The sequence below is a fragment of the Hylobates moloch genome, unplaced genomic scaffold (assembly GCF_009828535.3).
Source record: "Hylobates moloch isolate HMO894 unplaced genomic scaffold, HMol_V3 SCAFFOLD_11, whole genome shotgun sequence".
Taxonomy (NCBI): Eukaryota; Metazoa; Chordata; class Mammalia; order Primates; family Hylobatidae; genus Hylobates; species Hylobates moloch.
Genome location: NW_026652286.1, coordinates 86488688 through 86511649, shown reverse-complemented (window position 1 = coordinate 86511649; position 22962 = coordinate 86488688). Strand labels below are relative to the sequence as shown.

The following is a 22962-nucleotide window of genomic DNA, read 5'->3' as shown; positions in this document are numbered from 1 at the left end:
AAAATAATGAGCTAGGGAGTGCTTTGCAAGGTGAAGAAATAGGATTACTTCTGTCCTGGCTTGATTTATGCTACTTGGCTCTCAGCCTTTCTGCCTACCTCTGGTTCTTAGCCCTCTTTGGTGTGTTGTTTGCCCTGAGAGTAAAACTTCAGAGGCTGTATTTAAAGGACATGCTGTTGTACCTGGTGTATTTTCCAACACTGGATTTTGAAATTTGGTGTATTTCAGGAGAAACTGTCTCCCCCTTTTCCCTTTCCTATATCCACTTTGGCCTACAAATTCATTATATACATATATGTGTACATAGACACACATGTGCATATGTGTATGTGTATCAGGTGTTTGAAGGGAGTTATCCTGAAAATTTTAGATTCTGTTCTCAACTAGAATATTAGTTAAGAGAAGAGGACAGGTGTGTTGAATTATTTGTTATAACACACCCTGCTTGTTAAACTTGTTTGGCAGAAAGAACATAGAAAAGAAGGTCTGTGAAACTAGGACCTCATTTTTTTTTTTTTTGAAACAAGAGTCTCGCTCTGTCGCCCAGGCTGGAGTGCAGTAGCTCAATCATAGTTCACTGCAGTCTCAAACTTCCGGGCTGAAGTGATCCTCCCGCCTCAGCCCCAACTACTTCTCCCACCCTGCCCCCAGTAGCTGTGACCACAGGTATGTGCTACCATGCCTGACCGATTTTTAAATTTTTTGTTAGAGACAGGGTCTCACTACGTTGCCCAGGCTGGCCTTGAACTCCTGGGCTCAAGTGATCCTCCCGCCTCGGCCTCCCAAAGTGCTGGGATTACAGACATGAGCCCCTGCACCTGACCTCACAAAGTCATTTCCTTTTTTAAAGTGATGCCAAGGACATGTATGTCATAATTCATATTTGGTTGTATTAGGAGTATATTGTAACAGAACTGCGATGGAAATATCAGAGAATGAGCTCTGAGGAATAGAAGTGGGAACATCTCATATTGGTGAGACAGCTGATATTTTTCTTCCTTTTTCTTAGATACCAGCAGTTTGGAATCTTACCTACAAACTGAACTTCATTTATACACTGAACAATTGCACAAAGAGGAGAAGACCCCTGTGCCACCCATCAGTTCTGTCCTCTTGGCATTTTCTGTTCTTGGAGAACTACACAGCAAGCTTAAATCATTTGGTAAGGCATGCTACTTTGTTTTATTTACACAAAATCTCTTAAGGCCCAGTATTAAAGGGAAGACAGAAAAGATGGTAAAATATTCTCTGGAGAGTATTAATGTAGGGTCTGGCCTCTTGATTCATCAAAGAGAGTTGTCCTAAATATTATCCTTTTTATTAAGGGATTGGGCTTTTTTTTTTTTTTTAAACTGTTCCTATTTTATATGGTTTTTGAATAATTTAAATAAAAATCTGTAGACAGTCTGGGAAACTTCAGTGGTAAAACCTGCACTGCATAATGGTTGGTGTGTAATGTCATGGTATATGTATTTTGGTTGTTAGGTTCAAAGATTCATATTTTTTTTTTGACATGCTTACTTTTTAGAAGTTTTTTTTTGTTTGTTTGTTTTTGTTTTTTTGTTTTTTGAGATGGAGTTTTGCTTTTGTCACCCAGGCTGGAGTGCAATGGCATGATCTTAGCTTACTGCAACCTCTACCTCCTGGGTTCAGGCAATTCTCCTGTCTCAGCCTCCCGAGTAGCTGGGATTTACAGGTGCCTGCCACCATGCCCAGCTAATTTTTGTATTTTCAGTAGAGACGGGATCTCACCATGTTGGCCAGGCTGGTCTTGGACTCCTGGCCTCAGATGATCCACCTGCCTCGGCCTCCCAAAGTGCTGGGATTACAGATGTGAGCCACTGTGCCTGGCCTAGAAGTGTCTTATAGTGATTTTTTGATGAATGTTCATGTGATTTTTCAGGTCAGATGCTGCTGAAGTATATCCTTAGGCCTCTGGCATCTTGCCCATCCCTTCATGCTGTGATAGAAAGTCAGCCTAACATTGTTATTATTCGTTTTGAATCTATAATGACTAACTTGGAATATCCATCACCGTCTGAAGTTTTTACAAAGATCAGACTGGTACTAGAAGTGCTCCAGAAACAGCTTCTAGGTATGTATCTCCAAGGCAGTGCTTTTATATTTTGGAAAAGTAAATACTGTTTTTAAAAGTAAATATTATTTTAAAGTAGAAATGCCTATAATGTGTGAGAAAGGAGGATCAAAAATGAGTAAATTGTGCCATAGGGGCAAAGGAGTTGCCTTCTTGGTTTTTTTTGCCTGTTTTGCATTCCTTCTCTGCACTGTATTGACAAGTAAAGCCATCAGTGGTACCCCAGATTCTGTATTTGTAATATTATTTTAGTTGAATTCTAGGGTGCACTTCTCTCACTGGACTCCCAGTACCATCACAAATTGGAACTCGTGCCTTAATTATAGGAGAAGAAGAAATGAACCAAGTGTTGTTTTATATATTTCCATGAAAACCCCTATTAATCTGATATAAACAAACTTGGTTTAACATAGGAAATAAATTCTATTTCAGCCTGTTGATCTTTGTGTATTCACACTAGAAACAGCCAGTTTCTGTATTCCTTAAATCATGTTTTTGGTTGTTGTACCATTAAAAGTGAAGTCTCTTGTGTTTTAATACTGCTTTTTTTTTTTTTTTAAAGTCTATTTGACTTACCTTCTACGTGCTTTTCTCAGCTGTCATATTGAATAGCCTGGCTAACCATTTTTGCTGTGGCTAAAGTAAAAAAGAAATGCTCCTATTGTTTGTGGGCCTTCCTGGCAGTCATATACTGTATATTTATGTATAAATAATCTATATGTAAAGCAAGGACTTTTCTATAGTTTTGGTGAGAGCAGAGAAGAAAAAATCCTAAGGCTTGCGTAAACTTCAGAAATCCAAGGTAGTTTTTCTTATTCTCAGAGCCTTCTATTAGGGAGGAATACAATTTTATTTTCATTAGATATAAATTAAGTTGTAAACAAAGCATCCAAAGATTAGAAGGAATTGGAGAGATGATTTGGTCCAAATATCTCAGATGCCTGAATCTCCTCTGTAATATTCCATCAATTGGTCAGATAGCCAATCTGAACATTTTTAGTGAGAGAGAACTTGAGGCATTTTATCCTGCCCCTGGGCAGTTCTGAGTACCAGGCAGGTTTTTGTTTTGTTTTTTAAAACTCAACTTCTTACCTGTACTCTTAAATAGTACTACGAAAATGCCAGTTTTGCAAATTAAATCTTTAGGGTAGTTATTTTAAAAGTTTGTCACAATATACTACCCTGTAATGTCTACTTTACTGGTGCTGTTTCTATGGTGTGGAGCCATGTAGAATGAGTCTAATTCCTATTACAGATGATGGATTTTCAAATTCTTTACAGTTGCTGTTATTTCCCCTATATCTTATCACCAGTATAAACATTTTTATTTTTTGAATGACATAGTTTTACATTCTCCTGATCTTCATTGCTCTTCTGGTATTGGCAGGTTTGGTTTTTCCTGAAGCCTGTCTTATCTTGCAGATGGCCTTCTTGATGTGTCTTTGCATGGCTTTTTCTCTGTGCATTTGCATCCTCATGTCTCTTCCTCTTCTTATAAAGACACCAGTTGTATTGGATCGGGACTCTACCCTTATGACCTCATGTAACCTTAATTATCTCCTTAAAGGGACTACTAGCATACCTCAGAGATATTGCGGGTTTGGTTTTAGACCACTGCAATAAAGTAAGTATCCCAATAAAGTGAGTCCCACAAATTTTTTGATTTCCCAGTGCATATAAAAGTTATAGTTACGCTGTACTGTTGTCTATTAAGTGTGCTATAGCATTATGTCTAAAAAGTGTACATACCTTAATTTAAAAATATATTATTATTAAAAAGTGCTAACGATCATCTGAGCCTTCAGTGAGTCATAATCTTTTTGTTGGTGAAGGGTCTTGCCTCAATGTTGATGGCTGCTGACTGATCAGGATGGTGGTTGCTGAAGGTTGGATGGCTGCATCAATTTCTTAAAATAAGACAACAATGAAGCTTGCCTCATCAATTGACTTCCCTTCTTGAAAGATTTCTCAGTAACATGCAGTGCTGTTTGATAGCATTTTATCCCTAGTAGAACTTTTTTCAAAATTGGAGTCAATCTTCTCACTCTGCCACTGCTTTATCAACTAAATTTATGGACTGTTCTAAATCCTTTGTTGTCATTTAAACAGTGTTCACAGCATCTTCACCAGCAGTAGATTCTGTCTCAAGAAACCACTTTCCTTGTTCATCCACTAGAAACAACTCCTCATACATTCGGGTTTTATCATGAGATTGCAGCAATTTAGTTATATCTTCAGGCTCTATTTCTGATTCTAGTTCTCTTGCCATTTCTAGTACATTGGCAGTTCCTTCTTTAACTGAAGTCTTAAACCCCTCAAAGTCATGAGGGTTGGAATCAACTCCTCCCAAACTCCTGTTAATTTTGCTATTTTGACCTCCTCCCATGAATCATGAATGTTTTTAATGACATATAGAGTGGTGAATCCTTTCTAGAAGATTTTCATTTTATTTTGCTCAGATCCATGAGAGGAATCACTGTGGCAGCTGTAATTTTATTTCTTGAATAATAAGACTTGAAAGTCAAAATTACTCCTTGATTCATGGGCTACAGATGGATGGTGTGTTAGCAGGCATCAAAACACATTAATCTCCTTGTTTATCTCCATCAGAGTTCTTGGGCGACCAGGTGCATTGCCAGTAAGCAGTAATATTTTGAAAGAAATCTTTTTTTCTGAGCAGTAGGTCTCAACAGAGACCTTAAAATATTCAGTAAACCATGCTTTTGGCTGGGCATGGTAGCTCACACCTGTAATCCAAGAGCTTTGGAAGGCCACGGTAAGAGAATTGCTTGAGGCCAGGAGTTTGAGACCAGCCTGGGTAACATAGTGATACCTGGCCTCTACTAAAAAAATAAAAAATTAGCCAGGCATAGTGGCATGTGCTGCTTGGGCAGCTGAGGCAGGAGGATCAATTGAGCCCAGTTGGAGGCTGCAGTGAGCTGTGTTCACATCATTGCACTCCTGGGTAACAGAGCAAGAGTCTGTCTCAAAAAACAAAATAAGACATGCTGTTTTTGAAAAATATCCTGAAAAACCATGCTGTTGTAGATGTGTTGCCATCCAGGCTTTATCCTATCTCTAGAGCAAAAGCAGAGTAGATTTAGCATAATTCTTAAGGGCCCTGGGAATTTTTTTTGAGACGGAGTCTCACTCTGTTTCCCAGGCTGGAGTATAGTGGCATGATCTCGGCTCACTGCAACCTCCGCCTCCTGGGCTCAAGTGATTCTCGTGCCTTAGCCTCCCGAGTAGCTGGGATTACAGGCATGCGCTACCACACCCAGCTAATTTTTGTAATTTTAGTAGAGACTGGGTTTCACTATGTTGCCCAGGCTGATCTCGAACTCCTGGCCTCAAGCAGTCCACCTGCCTTGGCCTCCCAAAGTGCTAGGATTACAGGTGTGAGCCACCGCACTGGGCCTGGCACTAGGATTTTTGGAACGGCTGATGAACATGGTTTCATCTTAAAGTAACCAGCAGCATTAGTCCCTAACAAGAGGGTCAGCCTGTTGTTTGAAGCTTTGAAGCCAAGTATTGACTTCTGTCTAGCAGTAAAAGTTCAAGATGGCATATTCTTCCAATAGAAGGCTATTTTGTCTACACTAAAAATCTATTGTTTAGTATAGAGAGAGACCTTTGTCGGTTATCTTAGCTAGGTCTGCTGGATAACTTGCTGTAGCTTTTCCACTGGCACTTGCTGCTTCACCTTGAGCTTTTGTATTATGGAGACAGCTTCTTTTCTTCAAACTCATGAACCAAACTCTGCTAGCTTCAGCCTTTTCTTCTGCAGCTTCCTCACATATCTGAGCCTTCATAGAATTGAAGAGAGTTAAGGCCTTGCTCTGGATTAGGTTTTGGCTTTAAGAAAATGTCGTGGTGGGTTTGAGCTTCTACAGAGACCACTCAGACTTTCTCCATAAGTTGCCAGGCACAGTGGCTCATGCCTGTAATCCCAGCACTTTGGGAGGCCGGGGCAGATGGATCACTTGAGGTCAGGAGTTCAAGACCAGCTGGCCAACATGGTGAAACCCTGTCTCTACTAAAAATACAAAAATTAGCTGGCATGGTGGCACCCATCTGTAATCCAAGCTGCTCAGGAGGCTGAGGTGAGAGAATTGCTTGGACCCAGGAGGTGGAGGGTGCAGTGAGCTGAGATCATGCATGCCATTGCACTCCAGCCTGGGTGACAGAGCAAGATTTTATCTCAAAAAAACAAAACAAAACAAAAAACAAAACTTTCTCCATAAATAAGATTGTTTTACTTTATAATCCATGTGTTCACTAATACACTTTTAATACACTTTTCATTTCCTTCAAGAGCTTTTCCAACCAACTCAGGAACAGAAAACCAAATACTGCATGTCCTCACTTACAAGTGGGAGCTAAGTGATGAACACACATGACACATATTGGGGAACAACACACACTGGGGCCTATTGGAGGGTGGGGGGTGGGGGGAGGACAAGGATCAGGAAAAATAACTAATGGGTACTAGGCCTAATACCTGGCTGATGCAATAATCTATACAACAAACCCCCATGACACAAGTTTACTTATATAACAAACCTGCACATGTACTCCTGAACTTAATATAAAAGTTAAAAAAAAAGTAAAGGTAAATACATAAGTAAATAAAAGTAATGTTTACACTAAAAAAACCCAGTCTTTTCCTTTGAATTCAAAACTTGGCTAACTGGTGCAAGAGGCCTAGTTTTTGACTTCTCTGAGCCTTTGACATGCCTTCATCACTAAGTTTTATCTTTTCTAGCTTTTGATATAAAGTGAGAGATGTGTGACTCTTTCACGTGAACACGTATAAGCCATTGTAGGGTTATTAGTTGGTCTAATTTGAGTATTGTGTCTCAGGGAATAGGGAAACCCTAGGAGATAGAGACATGAGTGGAAAGGGTGGGGGTATGAGGGAAAGGGGTGGCTGGTTAGTGGAGTAGTCAGAACACACACATTTGTTAAGTTCACTGTCTTACATGAGTGGTTCATGGCATCTCAAAACAATTGCAATAGTAACGTCAAATCATGAAAAAGTTTGAAATACTGTGAGAATTGCCAAAATGTGACACAGATATATGAAGTGAGCGCATGCTCTTGGACAAAATGGTGCTCATAGACTTGCTTAATGCAGGGTTGCCACAAATCTTCAATTTGAAAAAAAAAACCCCAAAAACCAGTATCTGTGAAGCACATTAAAGCAAAACACAGTAAAATGAAGTATGCCTGTATATCCAAATCTAGTCACATTGGGGGCTAGGGCTTCAACGTATGAATTTGGGCAGGGACACAATTCAATCCATAACAGTTGTGTGTATATATATATTTGGCAAATACACACACACACACACACACACATCTTGTTCATGTGCAGTGTGATGTAAGTACGAAAACAAAAGATTTTTGCCATTTTTTTATCTTTTGATTATTTGAATATTTGGCAAGCATTTCTTTTGTTTTTACAAAGCCTTGAAGATAAGAATGTAGTAAATGTTTCTAAAACCCTTCCAGATTCAACTAATGAGCATTGGCAAAGAACCTAAGTTTATCATATTTATTGTCTTCTGTTTCTTTCAGCAGTTCCATTAACCAGTAATAATTTATAGTATTTGCATATATGTAAACTGAATGCTTTTAACAATGTTCATTAAACTTTTTGTAGAGTATGTTTCAGATAAAAAACTGAACACAAGTATCTATCACGTGATGGAGTGAAGCAATAAGGGAATCATTAGTCTTTTCTTTTTTTTTTTTTTTGAGATGGAGTCTCACTCTGTCGCCCAGGCTGGAGTGCAGTGGCACAATCTCGGCTCACTGCAACCTCCACCTCCTGGGTTCAAGCAATTCTCCTGCCTCAGCCTCCTGAGTAGCTGGGATTACAGGTGCATGCCACCACGTCCGGCTAATTTTTGTATTTTTAGTAGAGTTGGGGTTTCACCATGTTGGTCAGACTGGTCTCGAACTTTTGACCTTGTAATCTTCCCGCCTTGGCTCCCAAAGTGCTGGGATTACAGGCGTGAGCCACTGCGTCCCGCCAGTCTTTTGTTTTAATAAATCTGGATTTTTTTTCCCCTAACATAGAACTAGAACACTATTCATTGTGATAAAAATTAATTTTTTCATATCTTGCTGAAATTCTTTGACAAATGTGAAAGATTAAAAATACCTATGCAAAACAGACAAAAACTGTGCAGTGAGATTGATTTTTTAGGCTGTGAATTGATAATATTTCTTTGCAAATTTGGAAGTCCCTTTAGAAAAAAATGTATCAAAAGTATGATTTAAAGCTAAAGAAAAGTATTTGGCCTTTTTATCTCATCACACTCCTGAGAGCAAGATAGGTCACCAGCAGCTGTACTGGAGCCACTAGTGAAAATTCGGCCAGGATTCTCGCTTTTGTCGTGTCTGCTCCAGCCAGCATGGTCTGATCCAGAAATATGGCCTCAATATGTGCCGCCAGTGTCTCCGTCAGTATGCGAAGGATATTGATTTCATTAAGTTGGACTAAGTGATCTTCCTTGAAAGGATTATCCAAGGCATCTACCTAATGAAAAACCACAATGGCTCTTTGTGCATAAAATAAACACTAAAAAAAAAACAAAAAGTATTTGCAGTTTTCCAGAAATTGAATCAATTGATCTTTGATATTGTTAGAAAGATATTATGTTTTATGGACAGTATTCTGTGGTTGCTTCATTGAAAATGTTTTACATTTTAAAAAACATGTCTTTTCTTTGTAATTTTTAAGAAAATTAAAAAAAGCCAAGATCACTTCTTTTGCCATCTCCCCATTTAAAAAGGATTTTCTTTTTTGTGCAAGAATCCAAGTTATTTTATAGCTGGTGAAAGTTAGAAGTTCAGGTCCTGTTAAAATCACACTTTGTATTGGACATTTAATTCTGATTTCAGGTGACTAATTTTGTCAATTCTTTTTTCACAGGAAGCATCAAATTCCTAATGTATTTGCTGAAAATGTCCCTTAATATTGTTCACTTTATTGTCTTAAAAAATGTTTTGTAGCCAGGCGCGGTGGCTCATGCCTGTAATCCCAGCACTTTGGGAGGCCAAGGCGGGTGGATCACCTGAGGTCAGAAGTTCAAGACCAGCCTGGTCAACATGGTGAAACTCCATCTCTACTAAATATACAAAAATTAGCTGGGCGTGGTGGCGGGCGCCTGTAACCCCAGTTACTTAGGAAGCTGAGGAAGGAGAATCGATTGAACCCGGGAGGCAGAGGTTGCAGTGAGCCGAGATCACACCATTGCTCTCCAGCCTGGGCAACAAGAGTAAAACTTCATCTCAAAAAAAAAAAGAAAAAAAATGTTTTGTATACAACAAGCAAGCAGCTTTTTTTGTTTTGCCATGTTGTAGCAAATTGCAGCTGCCATTGATTGTGAAATATGTGACATACTTTCTTCTAGTCTTTTTTACCTTTGCTCTTTCAGTGGTACTACCAGCTTCTCCATCTTTACTTGACTTTATCAATAGTATGCTTTGTTTTAAATTTAAAAATTTATACATATTTTCTTAATCTAGAAAAAGAATAATACCATAACTAAAATAAGTATTTCAATTTAACTACCTATTACAATTTACGTAGGTATCACCATAACTTGCGCTGTATGCATAAAATATTCAAATAAACACATTACAATGTTATATTAGTGCATGGAGGAAAAGAACTGTGATAGGATCAGTCTGGAGAAAAAAAATCATGTTGGGATCAGTCTGTTGACACTGACTGGTTTGGCAATGTATTATATGAAATACTAGAAATGACATTTGTGCCTGTTGAGTGCTTGACAATACAACAGTAATATTTTATGTGATGCAGTGGTTGCAGTTAAATGTAGTTCTATCAAAACAATGAAATTGTGTTTAATGGAAAAGTATTTTATACTGCTGCTTTAAAAATATTTTTCCATTCAAAAATTGCAGAGGTCTTATGCCTCCACTCAATTTTCTACAGTGTTAACATCTTAAATATTATATAGTAATATATAGTGCAGTATAGTGCAATATCAAAACCAGGAAATTGACATTGGTACAATTCATAGAGTTTATTTAGATTTCATGTTTTACATGCTCATGTGTGTGTTTCTGTAGTTCTGTGCAATTTTTTCACATGTGTAAATTCATGTAACTACCACTACAATCAAGATACAGAACTGTTCCAAAACCACAGAGCTCCTTTGTGCTGCCCCTTTATAAGCACACACCCCTGCTTCTATTTTTAAACTTAAATTTCAGTTAATCAAAACTTTAAAAGTTGAATTTCTCAGTCACACTAGCCACATTTTAAGTGTTTAGTAGCAAAATGTGGTTGGTGGCTATCATATTGGACAATACAGACTAGACTTTAGATGTTGTGAGGTATCTTAAAGGCTTTGAGATAATATGTTCACTTTCTTCTAAGGGGTGTGTGTGTGTGTGTGTGTGTGTGTGTGTGTGTGTGTGTGTGTGTTTAAAGAGACGTGATCTTGCTATGTTGCCCAGGCTGGATTTGAACTCCTAGGCTCAAGTGATCCTCCCACCTCAGCCTCCTGAATGGCTTTGTCACTGTACCCTGCTCTTCTAAGGCTCTTAATCCCCTAAGTCTTCCTTTGTGAATCAGAACTAGGTTCATAACAGCTAGTCTCTTTTATGAGTCCTCTTCCTTCTACATTGGCGCCTGGTTCTTAACTATTATTTAATTGATTATAGGATATTCTAAACAACATCCTCAATATGTGTTAGAAAAATGCACCATAACATATACTGTAGAGGAGGTATTGAAATATTCGTTTTATAAACTAGTTATGTTTTACTGTAAAGTACAAACACTCAGATTCTATGCAGAGATGAAAAAAGTACGTTTATTCATTATTAAATAAGTGAGATTTTATTCTAAACTAGTTTCAAGTTAGAATGCAGAACTTCTGAGTGCTTGTCATACAATCAAATCAGCAGCTTAGCACTAGATGATTATAATGTAGATGGCTTAATACCTCATTGTTACAGAGTACAGGCAGTAATATAGTACAGACAATTCATTTGAGCAGTGAAAATAAAATAATAATAATTGTGTGTCATGATTTGTCCCACGCAGTCAGTTGAGAAGGCTGTAGAATTACCTGTGCTGTTTTCTTCCCCATCATCTTAAAATTAAAGAATTCTAGAAAACCTAAGAATATTCCAGGACTGCGAATGGTTTCTTGTTTAAAACTTCTTTTTTTAAAAAATTCAGATTTGCCACTTGACACTGACCTGGAAAATGAAAAAACATCTACTGTCCCATTGGCTGAGATGCTTGGAGACATGATCTGGGAGGACTTGTCTGAGTGCCTCATCAAAAACTGTTTGGTTTATTCGATTCCAACAAATAGCAGCAAATTACAGCAATATGAAGAGGTAAAGAGCCGAGATACCACAGAAGGTTTTAAGACACTGTTGATTCTTATTGCTGTCTTTTGTTTTTCCATGGAGATAGTTTGTTCTTTAGTTATACCTTTAAGTAAATTATTAATAAGGAATAGAGACAAATTCCATATAACTTCATTTTTCTTTTGGCTTCTTACCTCTTTAGTTGCAGATGTTTGTTTTCTTATTAAATATATTTTACGTTCATTTATACTTATATCAGCTATAATAGCTATTGTGCGACATTTTACTTTTTGCTTCTTTTTAGTGTTTCCTTGAATGCTAAAATAAGTATATTTATTTTAAAGATCTTTGTATTTTTGCTAAGTAGAGTCAGACATTTCTATTGAAGATATTCTTTCTAATGAATTTAAGGCTGGAAATACGTATATTTTTATACCTAGTAATTGATGGTCCATTCTAAAACTTAAATGACCAGCTTGGTCCTTATTTTTTTATACATTGGATTTGAAATTCTAATATTGTAATGGAATATATGTATATGATTCTTTTTTTTCTTGTGTATCTCAGATCATACAATCCACTGAAGAATTTGAAAATGCCCTAAAGGAAATGAGATTTTTAAAAGGAGATACTACAGATTTGCTGAAATACGCTCGTAACATCAATTCTCATTTTGCAAACAAGAAGTGCCAGGATGTGATTGTGGCAGCCAGAAATCTAATGACCTCTGAAATTCATAACACTGTGAAGGTACCAGGGTTATATTGCATCGTATATGAAGCATTGTATATGAGAAAGCAACTCATTTTGAGATGCATATAGTAAAGTGGAAGAGAGGATGACGGTTGTTGAACTGAGTCAAGTTATTAATCTTTTTTACATTGGTTTTGTCCCCTTTAAAGTGGTCCTAATCTCCACCTCTTCCATTGGGTATTGTGAAGTGCAGATAAGATAATGCACATGAAAGCCTTGTATAAATTGAAAAAGTCTACATACATGTAATGGATTATTATTGTTGAAGTGAGACAGTAGATTATTCTCATCTTTATTTCTGAAGGTTTTAGGACACAACTTTGTGACAGGTACACTTGGGCTACATTATGTCCAGAAATTATATCCTATTATGAAAGTGTTGACTTCATCTAATAGAGAGACTAGTTTGAAAGTTAAAATAATAAAAAGGTAAATAAAAAGATAGGATATAAATAATTACCTGTAAAGGCGGTGGACCTTTGACCTTTTTTTTTTTTCATATCTTACATGTATGAAATAATGTATATAGCTTGAATTGGGCTGTGGTTTCTTTTAACATAAATATCAATTGATTATGTCACTCTTCTGCAGAAAGTCCAGTGTCTTCCCGTCTTATTTAGAGAAGACCCAGTAGCCTTACAGTGGACTACAAGGCCTTATGTGATCTGCCTCCTATTGCCTCTCTGACTCTATTTTCTATGCATTCATCCTTCACTGTGCTGCAGGCACCCTGGACTTACTTCTTTTCCTTGAATGTGCTAGGCCTACTTTGTTTCAGAATCTCTGAACCACTTGTTACCTCTGCATGGAATATTCTTACCGCAGATCACATGATTTGCTTTTTAAAAAGTACTTTCTGATCACTTAAAAAAAAATTATAACCTCTCCTATTTCCTGTACCCCTTCCTTGGTGTATTTTTCTTTTTATTGTTTATCATCAACCAACATTTTATATGAATTGTTTATTGTTTCTCCCTCTAGAAAGTAAGCTCCATGAGGGTAGAGTTTTGTTTTTGTTTTGTTTTGTTTTGTCTGTTTTGTTTACTGTTATATCTCCAGCACTAAGAAAATAACCTGGTGCATACATACTACTACTATGTACTCAGTGCTTATGTGCTTACTGATTACCTTTGGTAAATGAATTCATATATATCTCACAACTCCTTGATGTAAACAGCATTACTGCTGAATTGCTCTGTGACTCTGGGCTTAATCTTCTCACCTTGTTGAACCTCATTTTCCTCTTCTGTACTGTGAAAGAATTGAACTAGATAATCTGAGTTTCCTACTCAAATAATTTTAAGAGTTTGTAAAACTGCATTTTTCCTGAGTACTCAAATCCTAATGTAGCTTCCTCTAGGTCAGGACGTCTCAGCAGTGGCAGTGTTAACATTTGGGACCAGATAATTCTTTGCTGTGGGGTACTGTCCTATGGGATATTTAGCAGCATCCCTGACCTCTGTTCCCTAGATTCCAGTAGCACCTCTTCCAGTCGTGACAAGCAAAAATATCTCCAGGCATTGCCAAATGCCCCCTTTAAGACAGAATTGTCCCTGATTGAGAACCACTGCTTTAGATTCCAGCTGGTTCTTTCTCTTGGCATTTAGGCCCTGGAATTAGATTTTCTAAACTTCCCAACTTTGAAAAAAGCTCCTCTTCCCTTTTCTAAAAAACATTTTCAACTTAATTGCTTTTCATGGTCTGTTTCTCAATTCTCTTTATTCCCCTATGTGTACTCACTGTTTTCCCAAAAGATCTATAGTTGTGGTTTTTGTTGTTGTTTGGTTTTTACATTTTGTCTTAAGAGACATCTTATTAGGTCTAACATTCTTCCGTCTTAGTTTCCTTTGCCCCTCCTCATGAAGTCACCTTTTCAAATCTTATGTATCCAGGCCCACTATTTTTCAGACAAAGATTAGCATTTTAAATAATCTCTGTAAGTAAATTTTTTCATCATTCTAATCTTAGCCATAATTTTTGACTACCCAGTCCCTGATATTTGTATTCTCATTTAAACTTCATAACAGCTCTCTAAAGTAGATATTATTATACCATTTTATAGATTAGAAAGTCAAGTCCACTGACTTAAATAGTTTTATTAGACTTTGAACCTTTTCTGCCAGAAAATCTCTGTCGAAGTCCAGTATGTGCAAAGTCGTTATTCTTGCAGTGGGAGTAGGGAGCCTGCTGCCTCTACATGCTTAATCTTTTTTTTTTTTTTTTTAATCCCTGAAGCATCTTTGAGAAACAAGGTTCGAAAGCCACTATTAGTATATTATTTATTTTACAATGAGAAAATTGAGATCCAGAGAGGGTAAATGACTTTGTTAAAAGTTAGGGTAAAAAATATTACTGTTTTCACATTCACAGCCTACTGTTCTTTCATTTAGTCCCAGCAAAGGAAATTTTCGATTGAAGCTTTTTTTTTTTTTTTTAATAAAGGGAGGATATGCTAGTTTGAACGAGTTATTTCTTAGACTAAGCCAACACATGTGCCTGGTACAAAATAATTTGTTCAAGAATCTAGACAATGGAACCCCAAATTATGCTGCTCTGTAATACTAATAGTCTAGTATGAGACAGATGATTTTTGAAGGTCTTTTTATTTGGCTGAAATCTTAGGCCAGTTGCACAGCTTTGCTATTCAGCCAAGATTAAGAATGCTTGGGGCTGGGTGTGTTTGCTCATGCCTATAATCCATGCACTTTGGGAAGCTGAGGAGGGAGAATGACTTGAGCCTAGGTGTTCAAGACCAGCCTGGGCCATATTAGCAAGACCTTTTCTACTAAAAATAAATTAGCTGGGTGTGGTGGGTGCCTGTAGTCCCAGCTATGTGGGAGGTTGAGGCTACAGTGAGCTATGATTGTGCCACTGCACTCCAGCCTGGGTGACAGAGCAAGACCCTGTCTCAAAAAGAGTGCTTAGAAGAATGTCACAGTAAAGGGGATTAAGAGAATTGTTTATCACTTATGACATGCTTTCATCTAGGATTCAGCAGTCATTAAAATATTGTCATATTTATTGAAATCTTTTAATTACTCTGTAGAGCCGTAGCTGTATCATGAAAGCAAGCAGTATCTTATTCTTCACCGTGTGTTTATATTTGTTTTTTTTTGAGACAGAGTCTTGCTCTGTCGCCCAGGCTGGAGTGCAGTGGCATGATCTCAGCTCACTACAAGCTCCGCTTACTGCAAGCTCCGCCTCCCGGGTTCACGCCATTCTCCTGCCTCAGCCTCCCGAGTAGCTGGAACTACAGGTGCACGCTGCGACAGCCGGCCAATTTTTTGTATTTTTAGTAGAGACGGGGTTTCACCATGTTAGCCAGGATGGTCTCGATCTCCTGACCTCGTGATCTGCCCGCCTCGGCCTCCCAAAGTGCTGGGATTACAGGCATGAGCCACCATGCCCGGCGGTGTGCTTATATTTGAATTATTCTGAAAACAATATATTTTCTATATTTTTGTGTTTAAATCTTAGATTATTCCTGATTCTAAGATAAATGTGCCGGAGTTACCCACTCCTGATGAGGATAACAAACTGGAAGTACAGAAAGTGTCCAATACTCAGTACAACGAAGTGATGAATTTAGAGCCTGAAAATATGTTGGACCAACATTCTTTTTCCTTGCCCACATGCCGTATCAGTGAATCTGTGAAGAAATTAATGGAACTTGCCTATCAGACTTTACTAGAGGCAACAACCAGTAGTGATCAATGGTACGAATTCGGGGTTGTGCGAAAATGGCAATGACTTGGTTAAATGCATATCTAACTAGATGTTTATCAGGAAAATTAGCTGGAATTCTTTGGATTTTCATATCCTAGAAGTTAATGCTTTTTCTGGAAAAAAACAAAACAAAACAAAAACCCAGTGTATCACACAGATTTATGTCTGTCTCTGACTTTTATTTACAATAGCGTAGATGTTTGAGCAAGGTATAAGAAGTAGGTGCACTTGTATGGATGGACAAATGGATTTTTTGACATTAAAAATTGTTAATCACTTTTTAACAAAAAGCTCTTCAATTGTTGTTGAATTTTTACTTTTTATTTGAATTGAATGATATTATACGAGAAGACACATGCAAAGAACTCAGAATCCTACCTGGAAAATGATTAATATTCAAATGTTTATTATTGTGTTGGCAGTGGGTAATAGTCATATCTTCTATTCCAGCTTGCTCAGGCTCTTTAGCTTAACATTCTTTTTACCTTTTGAAACCCAGTCCCTAATTCATTTATATTTTAAATGTTTATATTTGAAGCAATAACAATTTGTTAGGCAGTCAAAGGTAGAAGTAAAAGAATGGAACATGCCAAGGATCTGGCTTCACTCTTTCAGGATGACTTCTAATCTATATTGCATTCACGTTACCTTAAATTCTATTCCATTATCTTATACAGAATCTGTTTTTGTTTAATAAGCTTCTTCCCTACTCCTAGACTAAATTGAGAAGAAAATGGCAGAGCGTGGACCAAGTTGATTGCCGAGCAGGTTTATAAAAGCTTCTTTAGTTTGAATCTGCGTTTAGCAATTTCATTCTTCCTGTCCTCATAGAGAAAACGGTTTCAGTTAGGGTTTGGCCCAATCAAATTGCATCTTTAGATGGACTTCCCAAATTCAATTTTTATCTCACATATGAGCAAACCTCTTTATTTTATTTTGCTCTAGGAAGAACATGTCTCCCAAAATACTTCCCTGGATTTAATGAATCATTACATTCACATGTCCATTCAAAGTTAATTGTAAGAAGGAAGAAATGAATATAGGAGTGACTGTTGGCAAAATGAATATAGGACTGTGTCTTCACATGGCACTCTCCTGAAATATATCAGACCAGAAGTTAGAGATGAGGGCAGTATTTCTTAAATTTTTTGAGAACACAATACACCAAACAGTATTTGTATACTGACTGTCTATGGACATTCTTTCCACTAAAAGTAATAGTTTTTAACAGGACAAACAAAACCACAGCTACAATAGAACAACTCCCTTTTTCATTATCAAACTCAAACAGCAGCTCCTGCAGCAAAAATGAAATAATTTAATCAGGTATTATAATAATCAAATAGTAACAGGGTTTTTGGGTGTGACTTATTTTCCCAAATATTTATGAAATCCCTGTAAGCTTTTAAGGTACATAGCTTAAGATATTCTTATGTAGAGGTAAGTTACACAAACCTTATGTTTGCCTTTTAAAAATGCATTTTAATAATAATCTGTAGGTGTTTTAAAGCTAGATTTAAAGGGCAAAAAATCTTGAGAGCTAGATTCTATCCTAGAAATGTTGATTCACCTCCTTGCATTGAGGTAAGAAGGAGAAAAGGTGAAAGCTGAAAGTCAGACTGATTCTAAAAGAACTAAGCGAGTGCTTTTATTGATACCTTGCCCTTTGCAGAGTGCATCAGTGAGTAGGTGACATTTGCTTGAGGCTTAGCTCCATTTGTTACTGAAGGGATACTCTGGGTACTGGCAGAACAGAAATTGATAAATAGAAAAGAGGCTTTGGGTTGAATGCTGCTCTTCTTACAATCATTAATGCATCCAGGTGTTTAGAATTGTAGTCTGGTTAGTAAATACTGGTTGAGACTATATTTCCATCTAGATTAATGGTGTTTTCCAGCAACCAAGGCAGGTGTTCTCTGCAACTGTAGTTTTAGCTTATGACTCTCACTGAAGATGCACTTAGTTTAAATTTTTTTCTATTTTTAGTGTATTGTTAGGCATTTCTGTTAAGTCTATGTTTTCTTTTTAGTGCTGTTCAACTTTTCTACTCAGTGAGGAATATCTTCCATTTGTTCCATGATGTTGTACCAACATATCACAAGTAAGTACCACTGTGTCTCATTTCTATATAATAATTGTATGTCTAAGATGTGGAAGTTAAGTTAAAACAAATAATTTTATATGCCCACTGAAGATATTTTGATTACTAACATTCACACTAAAATGCAGTAAATCATTTTAAAATGCGTATTTAAAGGATTTGGTCATTTATTACTAAATTAATTAGGATATTATAATCTTGCAGTGTAGTTCATGATGCACATTTTAAAAGTCAAAAGAACTACCTTGTTTTGATGCTAAGCATTTTCTTTTTTTTTTTTTTTTTAATTATACTTTAGGGTTTTAGGGTACATGTGCACAATGTGCAGGTTTGTTACATATGTATCCATGTGCCGATGCTAAGCATTTTCAGAACTGCTTTACTTTAAGCCTCTAGTTCAGTTTTCTTTGTTATTTGAATTAAAATGTTTAGATGTTTTTCATAAATATCTTTGATAACATGTCAACAAACTATTCCTTAGCCAAGAACTCTGAATTTCAGAGACAAAAATCCGCCAGGCACACTGGCTCACACTTGTAATCCCAGCACCTTGGTAGGCAGAAGTGGGAGGATTGTTTGAGGCCAGAAGTTCGAGACTAGCTTGAGCAACATAGTGAGACCCTCGTCTCTAATTAAAACAAACAAACAAAAAACCCAAAAAACCCCACAAAAGCCGTTTACTATTTAAAGCATTTTTTAGTTCAGATTTTTGAATAATTGGGATGTTTTTAACTAGGCTCACCTGTTGTTTTTATTATAAAAGCTTATTGTAAATCTTATTAGTTTTATTTGTATTCTCTTTACTGTGGTTTAACATTCTTATTTCATTTTTTACTTAGTCAAGCAAAAGAAAAGAGAAAACATATTTGCGTTAGCTGACAGCCTTGTCCTTGGGGATTTAAAGACAGTTGGCTTAGACATTTCGTGGCTTGGAAACATTTTTCACACTGTGGTGGAGTTAGATTTGCCTCCCTTTCTCCTTTGTATAACCTCGGAACTTTAGTGTACATCAGAATCACCTGGAAGTCTTGTTAAAACACAGATTGCTCGATCCATGCCCAGGGTTTCTGATTCAGTAGGTCTGGAGTGGGGCTTGGATTTTTAGCAAATTTCCAGGTGACGCTGATGTTGCCTGTCATGGGACCACATTTTGAGAACCACTGTCCTTAGATAATGGTTCTCAGCTTTGGCAGTATTTTTATTTCGTTTCATTTCTTTCAATTTCATTCCATTCATTTAATTTCATATTTTGAGACAGAGTCTAACTCTGTTGCCTAGGCTGGAGTGCAGTGGTGCAATCATGGCTCATTGCAGCCTCGACCTACTGGGCTCAGGCGATCTTCCCATCTTAGCCTCCCAAGTAGCTGGGACCACAGGCACACACCACCACACCTGTCTAACATTGTTTATTTTATTTATTTATTTATTTATTTTTTTTGAGACGGAGTCTCGCTCTTTCACCCAGGCTGGAGTGCAGTGGCGCGATCTCGGCTCACTGCAGGCTCTGCCCCCCGGGGTTCACGCCATTCTCCTGCCTCAGCCTCCCGCGTAGCTGGGACTACAGGCGCCTGCCACCTCGCCCGGCTAGTTTTTTGTATTTTTAGTAGAGACGGGGTTTCACCGTGTTAGCCAGGATGGTCTCGATCTCCTGACCTTGTGATCTGCCCTCCTTGGCCTCCCAAAGTGCTGGGATTACAGGTGTGAGCCACCGCGCCCGGCCTAACATTGTTTATTATTTTTGTAATGATAGGGTCTGTATATGTTGCCGAGGCTGGTCTTGAACTCCGTGGCTCAAGTGATCCTCCTGCCTTGGTCTCTCAAAATGATGGTATTACAGTTGTGAGCCACTGTACCGGCCAGACTTTGGGCACTATTTTAGAATAACTTATGGAGCTTTAAAAATATACATATTTACTCTCTTCCTAGAGCTTTTGATTTATGTCTGATGTAAGACCCAGGCGTGTTTTTTTTTTTTTCTTTTTTTTTAAGCCCCACAGGTGATTCTGATGTGTAGCCGGAAATGAGGACTATCTTAGTTATCTTAGATTGTTGGCTTCTGACTTGTATATCATAGTTTTATACTGAGTTAGCAAACTAGAAACTGTTAATTGAATGACTGTTAGTGGGTAGATAGTAGAAATATAAGACAAGATTTCTTCCCAAGCTGGGTAGATAAGACTAATATGTGTAGAAGAATTAAAGTAGTGATTTTCAATCCTGGATGAAAATTAAAATCACCTGGGAAGATTTTAAAACATATAAATGCTGTGATTTCACTCTTAGAACTTGTGATTTAATTTGTTTGGGGTAAAGTCTAAACATCTGTGTATTTTTAAAATTCCCAGATGACTCTAATCTAGTCAGTTTTTGAAAACTAGTGAATTAGAAAATAATTGAACACTTCATTATATAACTGAAGTAGGAATTTGAAGAAAGGTGAAGTAAACCTGTATTTCCATAGATGTATCTGTGTAAAATTTCAAGGACATTATTATGCATAGCTCTGCTAGGCTTTCAGTGCAAGAAGTTGACTCTGGCAAACATCTTGATTCCCTTAATCTTTCTTTTTTGTTAATCACCAGGATAGTTTTATAGGATAAGATCCCATTCAGGCAGAACAGCCTCCCTCTGGGAGTGGGAGTGATGAGATTGTATCTTGTTATGTATAGCATTTAGAAACTAGACAGTTATTAAAGCCTAGAAATACATTAGAGAAGTTGTGACTTTCATCAACCCCAGCTTCAGTAACAGGTGGTTGCTTTGTTTTTCTACCCCTCCTTCTGGCCTAGGGAGAACCTTCAAAAACTTCCCCAGTTGGCCGCTATTCATCACAACAACTGTATGTACATTGCTCACCACTTGCTGACCCTCGGGCATCAGTTCAGATTGCGTCTTGCTCCCATTCTTTGTGATGGCACTGCTACTTTTGTGGATCTTGTACCTGGCTTCAGGAGACTTGGTAACTGATACTTTCAATGTAGGAAAGCATATGGATTATGCAGCTTGTCAACATAGTATGTTTATAGTTTTTGAATGAGATAATTAGAAATTAGGTGGTGGTCCTGAGCTGTATCAGAAAGTGGGAGGGCATTTAGTTTGCAAATGTTTCCAGTTATATAATTTTATAAGGTGAGTGTAGTCTCTGTGGGAGACTTTTTTACTTTTTTGTAACATGATTTCACGGTACGTTAGAGTTCCAAACTGCAGTCCTAGTGTGCATTGAATTTGCCGGTCAGGATTCACATAGTAGGATTTGTATTGTGACAGTTTTGTTTGTATTGTTGGTAAGAGCTCACTAATGTCAGTGCTAGTTCTTTTGCAAAACCCCAAGACAGCTCCGCCATCTTACATCTCCCTTAGTTTTACTTGGGATTACTAAAAGTCAAAAGAAATGAAATGTGGAGTAAATCAATATGTTGATCATAGCAGAGAATCTATATGTTTCCCTTAGCTTTTCAATTCTTGACTTTTCCCTTAGGTGGTATAGATATATCAGAATAATAAGTAGTTCTTTTTTCTATAGTAATTTTTCTTAGCTGACTCAGGCTCTAAGCAAACTACTGGAAAAGATTTATTATCTGGAGGGTGGGGTTTGAGGAATGGGCTAATGTTTTCAAAGTGATTGTTTCTAGTAGCTTTAGGGCAGCTTTATGATATTATCTAGCAATTATTTTTATACAGGCAGAACAGATGCATGGTTTATGCATCTCTTGTCTATCCTGGTTTTGCAGTGTGTAATTGAACAGCTTTTAAAATTTTTTATTCTGTTTTTCCATCATAGGGACAGAATGCTTTTTGGCCCAAATGCGGGCACAGAAAGGTGAACTTCTGGAAAGATTATCAAGTGCTAGGAACTTTTCAAATATGGACGATGAAGAGAATTATTCTGCAGCAAGTAAAGCAGTCCGGCAGGTAGGAGGCTCTTGCTAGTACTGAAATTTGTATTCTATCCTTAGATGCCTTTTTTTTTTGTTTGCTTTTTTAAAGCAGAAAGCAATATGTAACAAGTACTCAGTTGATTCCCTGCACCCCCACCTTTGGAAAATCTAGATACATTTTACAATCATGTTTAAGAACTTTTTCTTCCCCTCTCCCACCAAGACAACAGGAAACTATCTTTTCATTGACTCAATAATTGCAACTTGTTACCTAGAAAGTCTGTTGTGGCAAGTAGTTGATTTCTGAACTTAGATTTGGGAATTTGAAATATTGGCTTTTATCTTAATGCTCCCCTTTCTTAAGTGATTTATCTTTTTGCTGCAGTTTTCCTATCCTCAGGTTGATGAGTCTGCTTTTCATCTACCAAGGATATTACTATGGTTAAATATTGAAGAAGCATATATCCTTAGTTACTTTACTTCATTTTGGCATAATGCCACTTTCCCCATAAACTCACAAATGATAAATGTAAATCTGGAAAATATGAGTCACAATAATCTTTCTTCCATGTAAATAGCTGTATTCTTCTACAGGTACTGCACCAACTAAAGAGACTTGGAATTGTGTGGCAGGATGTCCTGCCAGTGAATATATATTGCAAGGCTATGGGGACTTTACTCAATACAGCAATTTCTGAGGTCATTGGCAAAATTACTGCCCTAGAGGTAAGGGCCATTAGATGCTACACCAGCCTTGAGATGCAATTCATGTCCCAGATTGTGACTTTGCTAAGAAAGTGATGTTGAAGAAATTGTTCGTGTTTCATGTCTAACTCATGCTGTTATTTTTTTTTTTTTCAGTTTTGTTTTATATCTATTTTGCTAGAAACTGGTTAATCTCTTTTATATGAAAGTAAGATTGAACTGTTTCTCAGCCTACCATCTAGATTATGAATGAGGAAGTTAGAAACTGGGTAGTGGTCCTGAGATGCGTTGTATAGTGTAAAGTCATTTAATTTGCAACTAAACTCAATAATTTGATT

The 22962-nt window shown here is 37.3% G+C and overlaps 2 protein-coding genes across 3 annotated transcripts in view; both read left to right on the top strand.

The window, feature by feature from the left end:
• Positions 1-22962, top strand: part of ZW10 (zw10 kinetochore protein) — a 42467-nt gene that overhangs the window by 15446 nt on the left and 4059 nt on the right. The window contains exons 6-14 of one of the 2 annotated variants that reach the window (XM_032167439.2): positions 1010-1162; positions 1904-2095; positions 11325-11488; positions 12029-12211; positions 15692-15930; positions 17970-18041; positions 20831-21000; positions 21823-21953; positions 22514-22645. In XM_032167439.2, the coding sequence (XP_032023330.1) occupies positions 1010-1162; positions 1904-2095; positions 11325-11488; positions 12029-12211; positions 15692-15930; positions 17970-18041; positions 20831-21000; positions 21823-21953; positions 22514-22645 (1436 nt within the window). The remainder of the gene's footprint in view (positions 1-1009; positions 1163-1903; positions 2096-11324; positions 11489-12028; positions 12212-15691; positions 15931-17969; positions 18042-20830; positions 21001-21822; positions 21954-22513; positions 22646-22962) is intronic. The other variant, XM_058446814.1, reaches the window with a different exon arrangement.
• On the top strand, positions 6988-8676 carry LOC116477214 (small ribosomal subunit protein uS14-like). The gene is given in 2 exon segments (XM_058446911.1): positions 6988-7006; positions 8386-8676. Coding segments are annotated over 2 exon segments (240 nt in total). The 3' UTR covers positions 8607-8676.